This window comes from Lepisma saccharinum, chromosome 13 (assembly GCF_977018435.1).
Source record: "Lepisma saccharinum chromosome 13, izLepSacc3.1, whole genome shotgun sequence".
In the NCBI taxonomy this organism is placed as follows: Eukaryota; Metazoa; Arthropoda; class Insecta; order Zygentoma; family Lepismatidae; genus Lepisma; species Lepisma saccharinum.
Window position 1 is genome coordinate 64456008 of NC_139241.1, and position 14922 is coordinate 64470929.

Genomic DNA, 14922 nt, shown 5'->3' on the forward strand with positions numbered 1-14922 from the left:
TGAAGGCATATAGGGGGTGTGGAGTTAGGGCCCCATACTTTCTTGATCTCGGCCGAAGCTGGAGGTGATGTGATCAGAGTATAATATAGTTTTAATTAGCTCTGCATTGAAATTCCAGAAGTGCCCCTTTTTTTAATTCATTACAACTTTTATATACCTGTCATCTTCAAATATCAATATGGTGCGCAAAATATCAACTTTATATTCGTTCTACTAATAAGTAGGAATCACATTAATCACTACAATACCGAACTAAATAAATTTTAATAAACCAGTTATGTATGGAAAAGCTATAGAATTATTCAAATGCTAATGAGTGGCTCATCCTATTTAGAAATCCTCATTCTACACACACATTTTGCCACATGCATCAGCCGAAAATGTCAACAGAATCTGTAGATGCAGTTAAAGTAAAGTAAAAAGTTATGTCACGAAGTATCCAGAAGACGATTTGGTTAGTTTGTTTTTAAGCCCACTTTTATGCTCAGATACGCTAATCAGAACTAAGCCTACAGTTTAACGTGTAGTCTGAACCAGTGTGCATTGTGCTTCCATCAAAGGAGGTGGAGTCATAACACAGGATAACACAGGATCTCTTAATTTTTCTTGAGACAGCGTTATGCCATTGGGGAATAAATGTACAGAAAGAACTCGCACCAAACATGTCATTTTATCACCACAGAAGATGCGTCCATTTTAAGAGGGTGATTGCCTGAGACAAATATTTGAGACTTTTGGAAAACAACGTCATTGTTCATGGAATTAGATGCCTTGATCCACTAATGAAACGCTGTGCAATTGAAACTACCACCTGAACTTTCTAAAAGGTATGAACTAATGAAACTTCAATTTTGGAAGAGTAAGTTCTGGTTGATTTGTTTTATTTTAAGTCATTTTTCTGCTCATTTTGATAATGACGACGGTAAGGTTCAATGGTAATGAGATTAAAGTAACAAAGGGGCAAAAACAAACACATGCTGACACTCAAACTACAAACCCTCATAAATTATAACTTTGACAGCGGTTCCAGGTGCCAGGGACTCGTTGCCCTGAAAGAATAAAGTTTCCAGGGTATGCTGCATAGGATAGAGGTTGACATTCTAGTGTGTTCGAAATGGTCACGCCATACAACCCAAGACATCTATGAAGAATAGATGAATTATTACTGGCACAGTGATCAACTTCGATGAATTCCTTGTGTCCTAAATCATTTTGTTACCTCAAAAAATATGTTTATGTAACCATATGTGTATTGCTTCTCCCGCATGAGTAACGTGACAGTTCAGAAAACGAATACGTAGCAACTTAGCTAATAATCTCTTCAATTCTGAACAGATTTTTCAATCTTACTTGTTTTGATATTTTGTCAAAATCTCCTTTCATTAGCCTAGGAATACTTCATGGACAATGAACAAAGAATTGGTTTTCCGTGTGTTTTAAATCATTCCTAATAATACGTTCATTTTAATACAAACATTCAGTGGCGGCGATTAGGAGGAGCAGGAAGGGGGGGGGGTGCAGTTCCCCCACCACATTTTGCCACTTTTTGCCCCCGCACTATGGCTTCTTTATGCTAAGCCTTTTCTACCAAGAAAAAGTATATTGTTCCTGCCCCTCAAATGTTGGCACCCAATCGTTGCTACTACAAACATTCAGATAGATTTGTCAGTTGTACAAACCTTGTAAGCTAAGAAAAGTGACCCCCAAGCAGTAAGAAAACTCTTTCAGTCAAAAACTCACTCGATGAATTCCTTGTGTCCTAAATCATTTTGTTACCTCAAAAAATATGTTTATGTAACCATATGTGTATTGCTTCTCCCGCATGAGTAACGTGACAGTTCAGAAAACGAATACGTAGCAACTTAGCTAATAATCTCTTCAATTCTGAACAGATTTTTCAATCTTACTTGTTTTGATATTTTGTCAAAATCTCCTTTCATTAGCCTAGGAATACTTCATGGACAATGAACAAAGAATTGGTTTTCCGTGTGTTTTAAATCATTCCTAATAATACGTTCATTTTAATACAAACATTCAGTGGCGGCGATTAGGAGGAGCGGGAAGGGGGGGGTGCAGTTCCCCCACCACATTTTGCCACTTTTTGCCCCCGCACTATGGCTTCTTTATGCTAAGCCTTTTCTACCAAGAAAAAGTATATTGTTCCTGCCCCTCAAATGTTGGCACCCAATCGTTGCTACTACAAACATTCAGATAGATTTGTCAGTTGTACAAACCTTGTAAGCTAAGAAAAGTGACCCCCAAGCAGTAAGAAAACTCTTTCAGTCAAAAACTCATACGATGAAAATACTATGCTCAGGAACATGCATTTAAATTATGAGAAACCATCACAGTTTCTACCACCGTCGCCGAATACATAAAATCAAGTATGTGCCTTGTATTTTCAACACAAGCTTAAACCTAATTCACATTTATTTCACTATATTAACATGCATGAAGGAATGTGATTAGAATGTATGGCTGCGCATGGATAAACACTTAGTTGAAATAATTGTGTCCATCAGAGACAAAGAGAAAGGAAATGGAACAAGATGCAAGAATAGATTAGAAAATAATAAAGAGGAAAACAAGAAAAGGAAAGGAAAAAGAAGTAAGCGGAAAATCAGAGTGTAAGAGAGGGGATACATACATCTTACATACACATACGTATATACTATATATGGTCTTACATTTATACTGCCCACCCTAATTTATCAATATGGAGCTTCTGCCCACCCGGTCGAAAATTTCTGGCACCGCCCCTGCTGTCAGGACAGTAATCATTTTTCCAACATGAGGTACCAACACATAGCATGAACTTTAACATTTTTTAAAACAAATGGCATACATTGAATCATCTGTCAGAATAGCTCACTAAAAATCTCACAAAAAAAATTTAAGGCTCAACCAGATTTGAACCTGGGTCTTTGACATTATGTGCTGAGGTCTACCATTGAGCCACCAAGCTAAATTCTACTACCTAATCTAATTTGCAAACAGTTCTAATTTACTAAAAATGTATATCATCAGAGCTCTTCATAACAAAGGAAATTTGTGAAAAACCTGTTGTTGAGACAAACTCCTGTCCCAGGTGAACCTTAAGAACAGTGTCATAGCTCCATGTTACCATGAGACAGGTGCCATAGAGAAGTCAACTGATCAAAACTGTATCTCAACAGGTGTTAATTCCCGTACCTGTCTTTGGAGATCCAGAATCGTCTTCTTGTCCTCCTCCTTTTCCAGCAAACGCCTTTTCTCTTCGCTTTTATTCTTTGCTAACGCTGCCTGCAAGTTATAAACACTCATTTCGAGCGATTCAATGAACTGTTCTTTCCGTTTCAGCTCTCTCTCCTTCTCATCAAACAGCTCAAAGTTGTTCTCGTGCTTTTCTAGAAGCTCCTGGAGAGAAGAAATGTTCTCTCTCAATGTTCTTATTTCTTGCTCCTTCAGCTTGTTCTCAGACTTGTACTTTTCCAGCTCGGAGGCCAGAAGAGACGAGCTTCCATCCATTGACGGCACTTTCTTCCGAAGATCCTTCTTCGACTTTTCCAAATCCTCTTGCACCCTCTCATGTGCTCTCTGTACCTCGGCCAGGGAAGATTCAAGCTGCTTGTTAATACTCTAAAATAAATTATAAATACAATTTATTACAGTTTAAAGTAACAAGATGCCTAGACTTGTACCAATATAATAATCATTCCTTCTCTTTGTAAGTTCAGTCTAAATAAAAGTGAAACAGCATTTCATTTTAAAAAGTTATTATCTGACATCCAACATTCCAATTGTAATTATCTTTGAATCTTCTTGTACATAACTGGAATTTTGTCCTGTTATCAACAAATAAATGCATATGAATAGAACTAGATTTCCATTATCGTGTTCATTTTTACGTCACCGAAAGGTGGAAGGATCATCTCCTACCATCACATGGGAGTCGTTACATCAGCATTTGTCATGTGAGAAACATAAAAAATAACATCCTCAAAAACAGTTCCCAACATACACAGTGTGTCTACAAAGTTTTTAGACTGTCTTAATAAAAAGGGTATATATGTAAGACTTGCCATAAGTCTTAGTTAGTCTTTGACGTCCATCCATTCACACACTTAGTGGCATGACTGTACATTTGTTGGATGTCCCTGTGGAAATCTTCTTTTGGGATTGTGTTTAGGTGCCTCGTCACAGCTTCTTATATTTTCCAAAATGGTGTCAAAACGTTGGCCCTTCAAGTGGGATTTCAATTTGGGGGAAAAAAAGTAGTCCGCCAATGCCAAGTCTGGTGAATAAGGTGGATGGTTTAACACAATCACTTGTTTCTGTGCCAAAAAATGTTGGACAACAATTGCCTTGTGGCTTGGTGCATGTCGTGCTGCAGAAACCGAGTACAGGATTCAACAACTCTGGTTACACTTGTCGCAGAATCTTTAGCAAGCACTCAAAATGGCTCTATACATAAATGTAGTGATCAATCATCATCAGCAATCATTTTCAGTGACTGTGCGTGCTTTTGTTCAGTTTTGTCAAACATTTTCAACAATATCGTCAGTTCAACTGGTGACGTTACAACCCTCTCTAGGATCATCCGCTTATCATTTTCCCGACCATCACGGAATCGACGATGCCAAATAAAAACATTGGCATGACAAAAAATGTCAATGCTATAAGCAGTTTTCAGTATTTCAATGTTTCCTGTAAGGGTTTCACTGAGTTTTACACAAAACTTAATCATCACTCTTTGTTATTTTTTCTAATTCATGACAAAGGTACAAAACACTGCAGTAATTAAAAAGCTGTAACTCACTCAATATTGCACCAAAACAGACACCAATTTCACTAAACATTCACCACATGTGACACTACATAATACATGCACCTAACACCAGATTACAGCAATTATCTTGCTGCAATGTTGCCAGTCTAAAAACTTAGTACACACATTGTGCATAAAAATGTCACGAACAGGCATAGTCCATATGACCTACAATTTAAATTACTAGTTTAAAAGCAGAATGAGGGTGTAATTATAGGTATATCTGGCAGAAAAGTGTGCTAAAATAAAAATGTGAATTTTGGGGAAAATAAAGCTCACCTGAAGACTGCTGACTTCCAAGTGAAGTTTCACCACCGCCTCCTGCTTGTCCTTTAGTTCCTCACGAAGGGTCTCCAACTCAACCCTTTCAACACGGTAGCTTCCTTGTTTACAGTTCACCACTTCCGCTTGGAGGGATTCCTTCTCTGCCATCAAAGTACTTATTCTGTTCCTGGAATCCTCCTGGAATTCACAGGAAACAAGTTGGAAAAGTTGTCAGTTTGCACTAATGTAAACAAAATAAAGCATCCAATAATCTAAAAAAACAGGTTGATTTCCAGATCATCTTTCCAACATTTCAGAACCATTTCCAGTTCCATCGTAAGTTTAACTTTAAGACTTCATCATCATCATTTGGCATGGGACAGGTAAATTATTTGTAATTTTACCACTAAACCGATACACTGCTATGCCTAAATTGGTTAATATCAACATGAACCATTTCTGTTGGTTATTGGTATACTTCATATCGGTACATTGTAAGCAGCAGCAAAAATATCATATTGGTTCATCCCTGATCATCATTAGAGTAGACAAAAATATGTTCAAAGACAGGCACTAAACAGCTTATTCAGAATATATAATTGTTAACTACACCAAAAATTTGATTTGAAAATAATTCATAAAGATAACTTCCTTATTGCTAGTATAATTTCGTATTAAAAGTTTCCATGTTTTCTAGGTATTGGAAACAGTGAAACAAATCAGGTTTTAAATGTCTGGGATTTCCCCTACTTATACTGCATCACGTAACCATGACAACCATTAAATTACTCATACACACTACCCTTGTATGAATACAAACATAAATCTCTGTAACACTATTTGAGCTACAGTATGTTACCAGTCACATCACGAACTAGGATATACGTATGTGTATCTCAGAGGGCGTATAAGGGTTAACTACCCTCTTACCTTCAAGTGGCGAAGCTCGGCGCACAGCTTCTCGTTCTCCCTCTGGAAGCCCACAATGAGCTGTTCCTGCTTCTGGACTTCTTCCTCCAGGAGTCCCATTCTGTGAGTGTTCTCCACAGGGTCCACTCTCCGCACGTCCCTTTCGCCCTCGTTATGTGCTTCTAGGTCACTGATCTATTACAAGAACAAAATTTACATTATTAATTTAATATTGTAAGTAAGTACCCCTTACCACATTGAACCAAAACTGATACCAATATTGATTCTCACCAACACCAATGCTTGGAAATTGGAACTATTACCAGCTGTTTAAAATACTGATTAATATTACTGGGTGTGTATTCCACCCCAATTAAAAGCATAAATTTACCAACGTTTTGCTTTAAAATGTTGAAGAATTACGCATGGCACGTAAGAAGGGTGACCCTTTGTTAAAACATCCAAATGTCAACCTCTCTTCCACGTGGTAATTAGATTGCAACATATTTTGTTGTACGCAAAGGACATTTTAAATAATGGCCAATTCTTGAATCTTGCTGTTTTAGGAATATCATAAGACATCAATTGCCGCAGCCTTAAGCCACATTTCTTTTGGATTAAAGTACACCCTGGACTGCATTTTGCAAACTACCGAGGCTTTTCGTCTGGACTCACAGCCAGTATAATTCTCTGTAGGGGTCGTGTTGTGTTGTCCATATATATGTTTACGAATGTGCCTTCGGCCATATCATCTTGTCACCATTCATCTTCATCCTCGTCTTTGCAATTAGCCAAAGGTGGCAGAATGAATGAATCAAGAATTACAATAATATTAAAATACCTCGTATGTAATCACGAAAGACAGTTCTCCAAACAATACTGGTGTAAAATAGAAACTACCTTAATTTACAGGCCAATTAGACACTTTGAAAGTGTTGCATGGAATTTTTTGCAGATACTGCAAAAGACCACCGGAGTGGTCTAGTCGGTAGGGCATCTGATTACCATGCAGGAGACCTGGGTTCGATTCCCAAGGTCGGTGTAGATCCGGCCTTGTCCCCATATAAAGCAGCACTGGGACTCACCCAGCCTCAAATCCGTGGGTACCTAGAGGCAACCCTGGTGGACAAAGGTGGCCGGAGCATGACGACATCCCCTCCAAAATGGCCAAGATCGAGAATGTGTGGGGCCACGGTGCTATATGCATGGGGAACTTTACCTGCAAAAGGCCCAAATGCCAAAAATCTATACGCCGGTATTGGCAAATAACATTCAACTTATACTTTCTGATACCAGTACAGTGGTATCAGTATTGGCTCCATCCCAATTATAACGTTTACAGGTAAATATTGTCTAATGTTCCCACTCGTTTTGCAAAGTCAAATTCTCCAAAAATACAAGTTTTACTCACGTAACGAAAAATATATTTTTATTTAATAATTTGCAAGCTGTGGTTATGCGAACCTTTCAAGAAATTACTTTGAAATATTAGCAAAATCAAATAACAAAAAACAAAATAAAAAAAAAAAACATTTTATACAAAATATTAATTGAAAAATGAAAGAGCTGGGACAAAAAGTTACTTGTGCTTTCAGTTTCCACTCCTGATAAAAAAAAAATACATGACTCTTCTAGGTTTTATGAACTTTTATATAAAAAAACTAACTAACTCTCTAGCCTTCTTAAACCCGAAGGTTCATGGCTGCAGCAACACAGGCCTTCCATCTGTCCCTATCTTGAGCAAGATCTATATACTCTTTCCCATCCCTACCGATTTCCTTTAGGTCCATCTCAACGTTGTCCCTCCATCTTCGTCTTGGCCTTCCTACAGGTCTCTTGCCATCTGGTTTCCCAACAAGAATCCTGTAAACTCCTCTTTCCTCTCCCATTCGTGCCACATGGCCTGCCCACCTATGTCTTCTTGATTTAATTATTCTAATAATATCTGGACATGAATACAAATTATGTACTTCTAAATTATGTAACCTTCTCCACTCACCTGTCTCCTCATCCCTTTTAGGTCCAAAGATTTTCCTAAGGATCTTATTTTCAAATACTCTCAATTTATGTTCCTCTTTCAATGTAAGGGACCAAGTTTCACACCCATATAATACTACAGGCAAAATTACGGTTTTGTATAATTTAACTTTTAGTTTCTTAGATATTAAACGAGAAGACAAAAGTTTATGAAGAGAGAAGTAACATGCATTTCCTGAATTAAGCCTACTTTTTATTTCCTCTTTAATAGAATTTTCATTTGTTAATATTACTCCTAAGTATTTGAATTTGGAAACTGGTTCAAACGAGTTGTTATCAATAATTAGATTTTGATTATTACCTAACACTTGGTTTCGGCCTGTAAGCATATATTTAGTTTTCTCTTTGTTAACTTCCAAACCTATCTCTTTAGCAGTTTTGAAGAATATTTTAGCATTATTCTTAATTGTATTCACATCATCCCCCAGTAAGTCTACATCATCTGCATATGCTAACAACTGAGTTACACCATTTAATTTTAGTCCTTCTTTAGTTTCTCTTACCTTCCTTACAGCATATTCTAAGGCAAAATTAAAGAGCAATGGAGATAATGCATCTCCTTGTTTTAACCCATCATGAATTGTAAATTTGTCAGACATATTATTACCCACACGAATTTTACTTTCTGTTTCACTGGTGCATATTTTTATCATACTAAGAAGCTTCTTAGGTATTCCAAACTCTACTAATATATTATATAATTTATCTCTTTTGACCGAATCATATGCTTTTTTGAAATCAATGAATAGCTGATGAACATTTTGATTATATTCCCACTTTTTTTCAAGTGTCTGTCTGATGTGAAAAATTTGATCTGTAGTTGATCTGTTACGTTTAAATCCACATTGATAATCACCTATAATTTCATTAGCATATGGGGTTAGTCTTGTTAAAAGAATGTTAGACAATATTTTGTATGTTGTTGAGAGTAGAGAAATTCCACGGTAATTATTGCAGTTCATTTTATCACCTTTTTTAAACACAGGAACAATTATGGATTCTTTCCACTGTTGAGGGATTTCTTCTTTATTCCATATTAAACAAATTAATTTATGAATTTGACATATTAATGAATTTCCACCATATTTAATTAACTCAGCTGGTATTAAATCAATGCCAGGTGCTTTGTTATTCTTTAGCCTTTTAATAGCATCTTTAACTTCAGTCAAGTTAGGTTCGGGAATTAAAGGTTCTGCTGTGTGTACTTCATTTACTTCTGATTTATCTCCTACATGGACGTTTAAAAGGTCATTAAAGTAGTTCTTCCATCTATTTAGAATATCGCTTGGGTCAGCTAGAAAATCACCGTCTTTATCTTTTATCAAGTTTACTTTAGGTTGCCACCCCTTTCTAAATTCATTTACACCTTTATATAAATCTCTGATATTTTTATTTTTGCCGTTTGTTTCAATTTCGTTAATTTTGCTTTTCAAGTAATCTCTTTTTTTACTTCTAAACGTGCGGTTAACTTCTCGCTTTATTCTATTATAATTGCTTAGATTTGTATCATCCGAGTTATTTAACCACCTAAGTCTAGCCTGATTTCTTATTTCTATTAGATTATGACATTCATTATCAAACCATGGCTTACTTTTTCTTGGTTTATGGTATCCTATACTTTCTTTAGCTGCTGATTCTATTGCATTACGTATGTGCTCCCAATTCTTATTTACGTCTGTTTCATTTATGTTTTCATCATCATTTAAATCCTGCAAAACATCAAATCTATTTGACAGTTTAATTTGGTAATCTTTCTTAATTCTTTCATCAGCAAACTTACCTGTATCAAATTTTATAACTTTTAGATTTTGTTGCTTATGATTTATCACTGAGAGTCTTTCTCTTAATTTAGCAATTACTAAATAATGGTCACTGGCACAGTCAGCACCTCTATGTGTACGAACGTCAATTATACTAGTATGCCTTCTCTTATCAATGAGAATATGATCTATCTGATTATGAGTTTTACCATCTGGAGAAGACCAGGTATATTTATGGATATCTTTATGTTTAAAAGTGGTACTTTTCACAATTAAATTCTTTGAGGTTGCAAAAGTAATCAATCTTATACCATTATCATTACTTAATTCATGAAGACTTTCTTTACCAATCGTGGGTTTAAATGTCTCTTCTTTGCCAATCTGTGCATTACAGTCACCTAACAGAATTTTCATATCATACTGAGAAAATTTATCAAAGATCTGTTCTAACTCTGCATAAAAATCATCTTTTGTATTATCATCTTTATCTTCCGTTGGTGCATGTATGTTTATTAAAATAATTTTACACCACCTACCCTGTAAAACTGCATATGATATCCTATCATTAATAAATTCTACTGTTTTAAGAGCCGAGATAATTCTATTATTTATGAAAAAGCCTGTTCCAAAATTATGTTTTTCAGTACCACCATAGAAAAAAGTATAATTTTTAGTTTTACAATTCCCTTCTCCTGGCCACCTAACTTCCTGGACAGCTACTACATCTAATTTATACTTCACTATCTCATTAACTGTACACTGAAATGCCCCAGGCCGGTAAAGGCTGAGAACATTCCAGGTGCCTAATTTAATATCCTTATTCCTAACGTAGATCTTATCCTTAGTCCAGGGACCTCCCAAAGTAGTCCCCACCCGGAGATCCGAACGGGGGACTATTTTACCTCCGGAATATTTTACCTTGGGAACATCCATGGCCTTATATTTCTGTTTCTTGACATGTCTTTTTACAGTGCAGAGTTGTCAGCTCTACGCCTAACCCCCACCATGAATGGAGGAACTACTACACAATACAAACACAAACATATTAGACAGCACAATTACTACACAAGACGAACACAAACATATTAGACAGCATAACAACTACACAAGACACACGCCACTGCTAATGAGTCAGCTGGCTACTCTGAATCTAACGTGAACATTAAATGATTATGAGATTAATGCATTTTCACCACAAGTGATTCCGATATCCACAAAACCCTCATGTACATTATTCTATAAATTATTTATTGATTTAAATCATTCCACCTTGGTATAAACTCAATGGGATTTGTATTGAACTTTTATATAAATTTCTCAAACTTGTCCATGATCTTTTCCCTCGTAAGTTGATATCCCTAACTTTTAAAAGTTTTTGAAGTCAGTGGCAACCTGGTCAACTTTAAAAAAATTGAAAAAATAAAAGTCCTGAATCATCTCCTCACCTTCCTTGCAAATCAAACACTGTCTGCAACTTAATTGTGAGGAGATGGGAGAAGGACGAAATATCCCACAACTAACCTTTGCATTTAGAATGTATATTTCCTTCTTCAGCTTAAACAATTCCTCTTCGTATTTTCTCTTCAATTCAGTCACATTTCTCTCACTTTCCCTCTGCAATACATCTAGTTCAGCTGTAAATAATGAAAGTAAAAAGGTATTAACATTTTTTATTTTTACCTAAAGTTTCACACACAGTACTGAATGACCATTTTACACTGACCATTTATGGATAATGATATATTTTAACAACTCCAGGAAGGCTACTTTAAGACAAGAGATCAAATTCAACCATAATTCCAGATTTCAAGATGAATTTCCAAAAATTCAAGGCTAAAAATAACAATTCTCAAATAAAAATTGACACCAAAATGTTATACGATATATATTTACAAATACAGTAAAACCTCGTTAATCTGGACTAATGGGGGGGATAAGTTGACCGGTTTAACAAAAATCCGGATTAACTGAAATAACCTAAAAGAACAGTAGAAAGTGCATAAAAACTCTGTTTATTAACAATAAAACATGTTTATTATGGTGTATTTAAAGGGCATAGGTCTAAATACACTATGCAGTACAGTGAAATGTAAAGCAATGCTGTACATACAATGCAGTACGTATGACAAATGTGATTGTTGACTTCTAGCCACATTTCAAACCTTGCATTCTTTTTTTTTCCTGTCCGGATTAAGGGAAGTCCAGCTTATCAGGCTCCAGATTAACGAGGTTTTACTGTAGTTCCTTGTACATCTTGTAACGAGTGCAGTCACGGTCTCCGAATTGACGTGTCATTCATACCCCGGCACGGGGCCAAACGTCGTTATGTGTACGGGAAACCGGTCGTGACTCTTATGGTCCAGGTTTTCAAGTTCGGTACTCAGACGGTCGTTTATTGTCATACTATTGCGAGGCGGAGATAAATACCTTGAAATATTACACTGCTTTGTTTACCTTAGATATGTAGATTCGAACAATCATAACACACTAATAGCATAATATCCGATACCTGAAAAATGTCAAATAACAACACTGACGAACGGTAAAAAAGCAAATATATTGTAACAACAAAAATATTGCAATCAACAACTGTTTACATAGCCTCCTCAATCACTCACTCTCTCTCATTCGCACATCTGAGGTATTTTTACATGTGAAGTATAGATCCAAATCATGGATCTCATTATCATTCCTTTTTAGTTTTAAACCTTTAAGTGAATTTAGGTTATTTGTCTGCCAGCTCCTGTGCTCTTTTAAATTAAATTATGTGCCAGCCCTCGGAAAGCGGTTATCTAAAACAATTGGGTCGGCGTGGTTAAATCTTTCGTTCGAATGAACGTATACATCCAGTCGTAAGCACGACATTTAACAAGTTTCTTGGAAGGGGGTAATACACATAAGCCTCTCTCGTCCAATGAGAACAACTACACCATTACATAGTGATGCAACACTTAATCGGCTCCAGCTGCCGGAATACACAAATCAATCATCGGCTCGAGCAAAAATTACATCAAAAACCACTATGCAATAAATAATACTACTTCACGCGCATGACCTTGCAATATAAATTACGCTTTCCACAATTAAAAAGGACTCATCAGTCAACTATTGACAAATCAAATGGCGCGACGGGGTGGTCAAAATGGAGCACACTTTGACAATTTACACTAAAAATTAAAGTAATGGAATGGAGCTTCTAACTCTGAATGTAGACAATTAAATTAGAACATCTGAACATGAAATGACCATTTTTTTATAACAATACCAAAAATTATCAGACACAGAAGTTAGGTTCTGGGGTTCCTGAGTCACTTTGAAAATAAGTGAGACTTCGGCGTTAACAGTACGGTGTTGATATTAACAATGCACGTTTACATGGACATAGACCAGGGCATGAAATTTCAAGTTTGAAATCAGTCGCCGGACTAAAATCTTTGGTCGCCACTATTTTATATTGATAATAATAATCCGTTGCGCAACAGCCCATGAAGGGACTAGGCATACCTACCGACTGCCGATCTCCCTCCCACGCTTTCCTTCGTCACCTCTAAGCATGGAGATCTTCAACCAGTATTGGAATAGTCGGGGGGTCAGCCCGACGTATCCCCAGCCATTATAGTAGGTCTTCTCGACCGGATTACGCTCACTCACTCGGAGCTCCCCAATTTCCTCACGATGGTGGGTTGCCACCGGCCCTATACGTAGGCCGAATAAATTCCGACCAGAGCCGGATTCGAACCTACGCCGCCCTGCAGCGAACGATCTCAAGACGAGTGAACGCCTTAACCCGCTCGACTACGGAGGAGGACAAATAAAAAAAATATGAGCAATTATTTAAAAGTTAGGAATTAATGTTTGTATAGTGCTGTCGTTCTGCACTGAAGTACCACTTATCAATCGCAGCTCCTGTGCGTAGTGTTGAGTCTGTTGTGACAGCTGAAACCTCCCTCACATGAGGCTGTGCTCACTGGTAGAACAGCACAAATTGTCAAAATCTGGAGCAAGTTGGGCAATCTTGCTGAACACTCTGCACTGTGGATCTTCTCCAGCGTCTGATTCAAAGCTGGAGAAGGAAACAAAAGTTTGTATTCTGTCCACTCTGCTGACAGAACATTCATTTTCTCATTACAAAGGATCGGGTTAAAGTATATGTAGATCTTCTTTATTTCTTCTATCCAAAACTGAAGAATATTTTCTTTGGGAGGCCAACCCAAGGTGTCGAAAACATGCAGAGATGCAATCGCATCTGTTGACATAGACGGCAAGGTTTCTGTGATGTACACCTTCGCATTGTTAATTAAGTTTCCTCTAACAGTCTGAAACTCTTGCACATCCCTGATCTTCCCTGAAATGGATACATGGTCCAAGAAATCTTGTTCGCTTGTTCCAACATTAGATTCCAGGTCAGCCAAAACTGAAATACAGTGTTCAATTCTTATTTTCAGAGATGAAATCAAAAGATTCTTATTTTGTAGTGCCACGCTTAAAGGGTTCAATTTCCCGTAGAAATCCAAAAGGAAGTACAGAAGCTTAACAAATTTAAATTGCTTCAAACTTTTCAGCAAATCCTTAGCTTTAGCGCCATCATTGTCTTTTCCATGGGCCACCTGTTCAAGATGGGTCACAACAGCTTTGTATGATTGCAAGAGAGCTCCTTTTGCACGTTCTTAGCTGGCTAACCACCTAGTAGTGTGGATATCACTCAGTGTTAGAATTTCTTCTATAACTTCTGCCGTTTCTCTCATGAGGTGAAGTCTTGAGGCATGTTTGACACACATTTGAAACAACGAAATTTTAGTAGCCAGCCCAAAACTTTTGGTCGCCAATGGCGACTTGGCGACCGGAAATTTCGCACCCTGACATAGACCATCTGAAGAATACTCTACCGGACTCTGCTACACCGTGTGGTCGTTCATCTCTCCTGGATGTGGGACTTGCACACGGTTCCTTTGCGGCGAAATTGTTCTCCGAGGTCGATCGCGAAGAAGGATGATTGCGACGATATGGTGCACTTCCACCTCCTTAGAACTTCTGGTGTTTCTCTCGTCACTAGTGTACGTGGTCACGTGCCGGTCCGGAATCTCTCTAGTGTCGGGCATCAATCAAGCGTCGTCCTGGAATCATCTCTCTCTGGTAACGGGCTTC

At 37.2% G+C, this 14922-nt stretch overlaps 1 protein-coding gene across 3 annotated transcripts in view; it reads right to left on the reverse strand.

Moving 5' to 3' along the window:
* LOC145997383 (centrosomal protein of 162 kDa-like) overlaps positions 1–14922 on the reverse strand; it is a 52100-nt gene that overhangs the window by 22136 nt on the left and 15042 nt on the right. For all 3 annotated transcript variants that reach the window (XM_083134367.1, XM_083134366.1, XM_083134368.1), the window contains exons 6-9: positions 11299–11411; positions 6002–6175; positions 5087–5269; positions 3193–3618 (exon numbers count right to left, since the gene is read on the reverse strand). In XM_083134367.1, coding sequence (XP_082990493.1) covers positions 3193–3618; positions 5087–5269; positions 6002–6175; positions 11299–11411 — 896 coding nt within the window. The remainder of the gene's footprint in view (positions 1–3192; positions 3619–5086; positions 5270–6001; positions 6176–11298; positions 11412–14922) is intronic.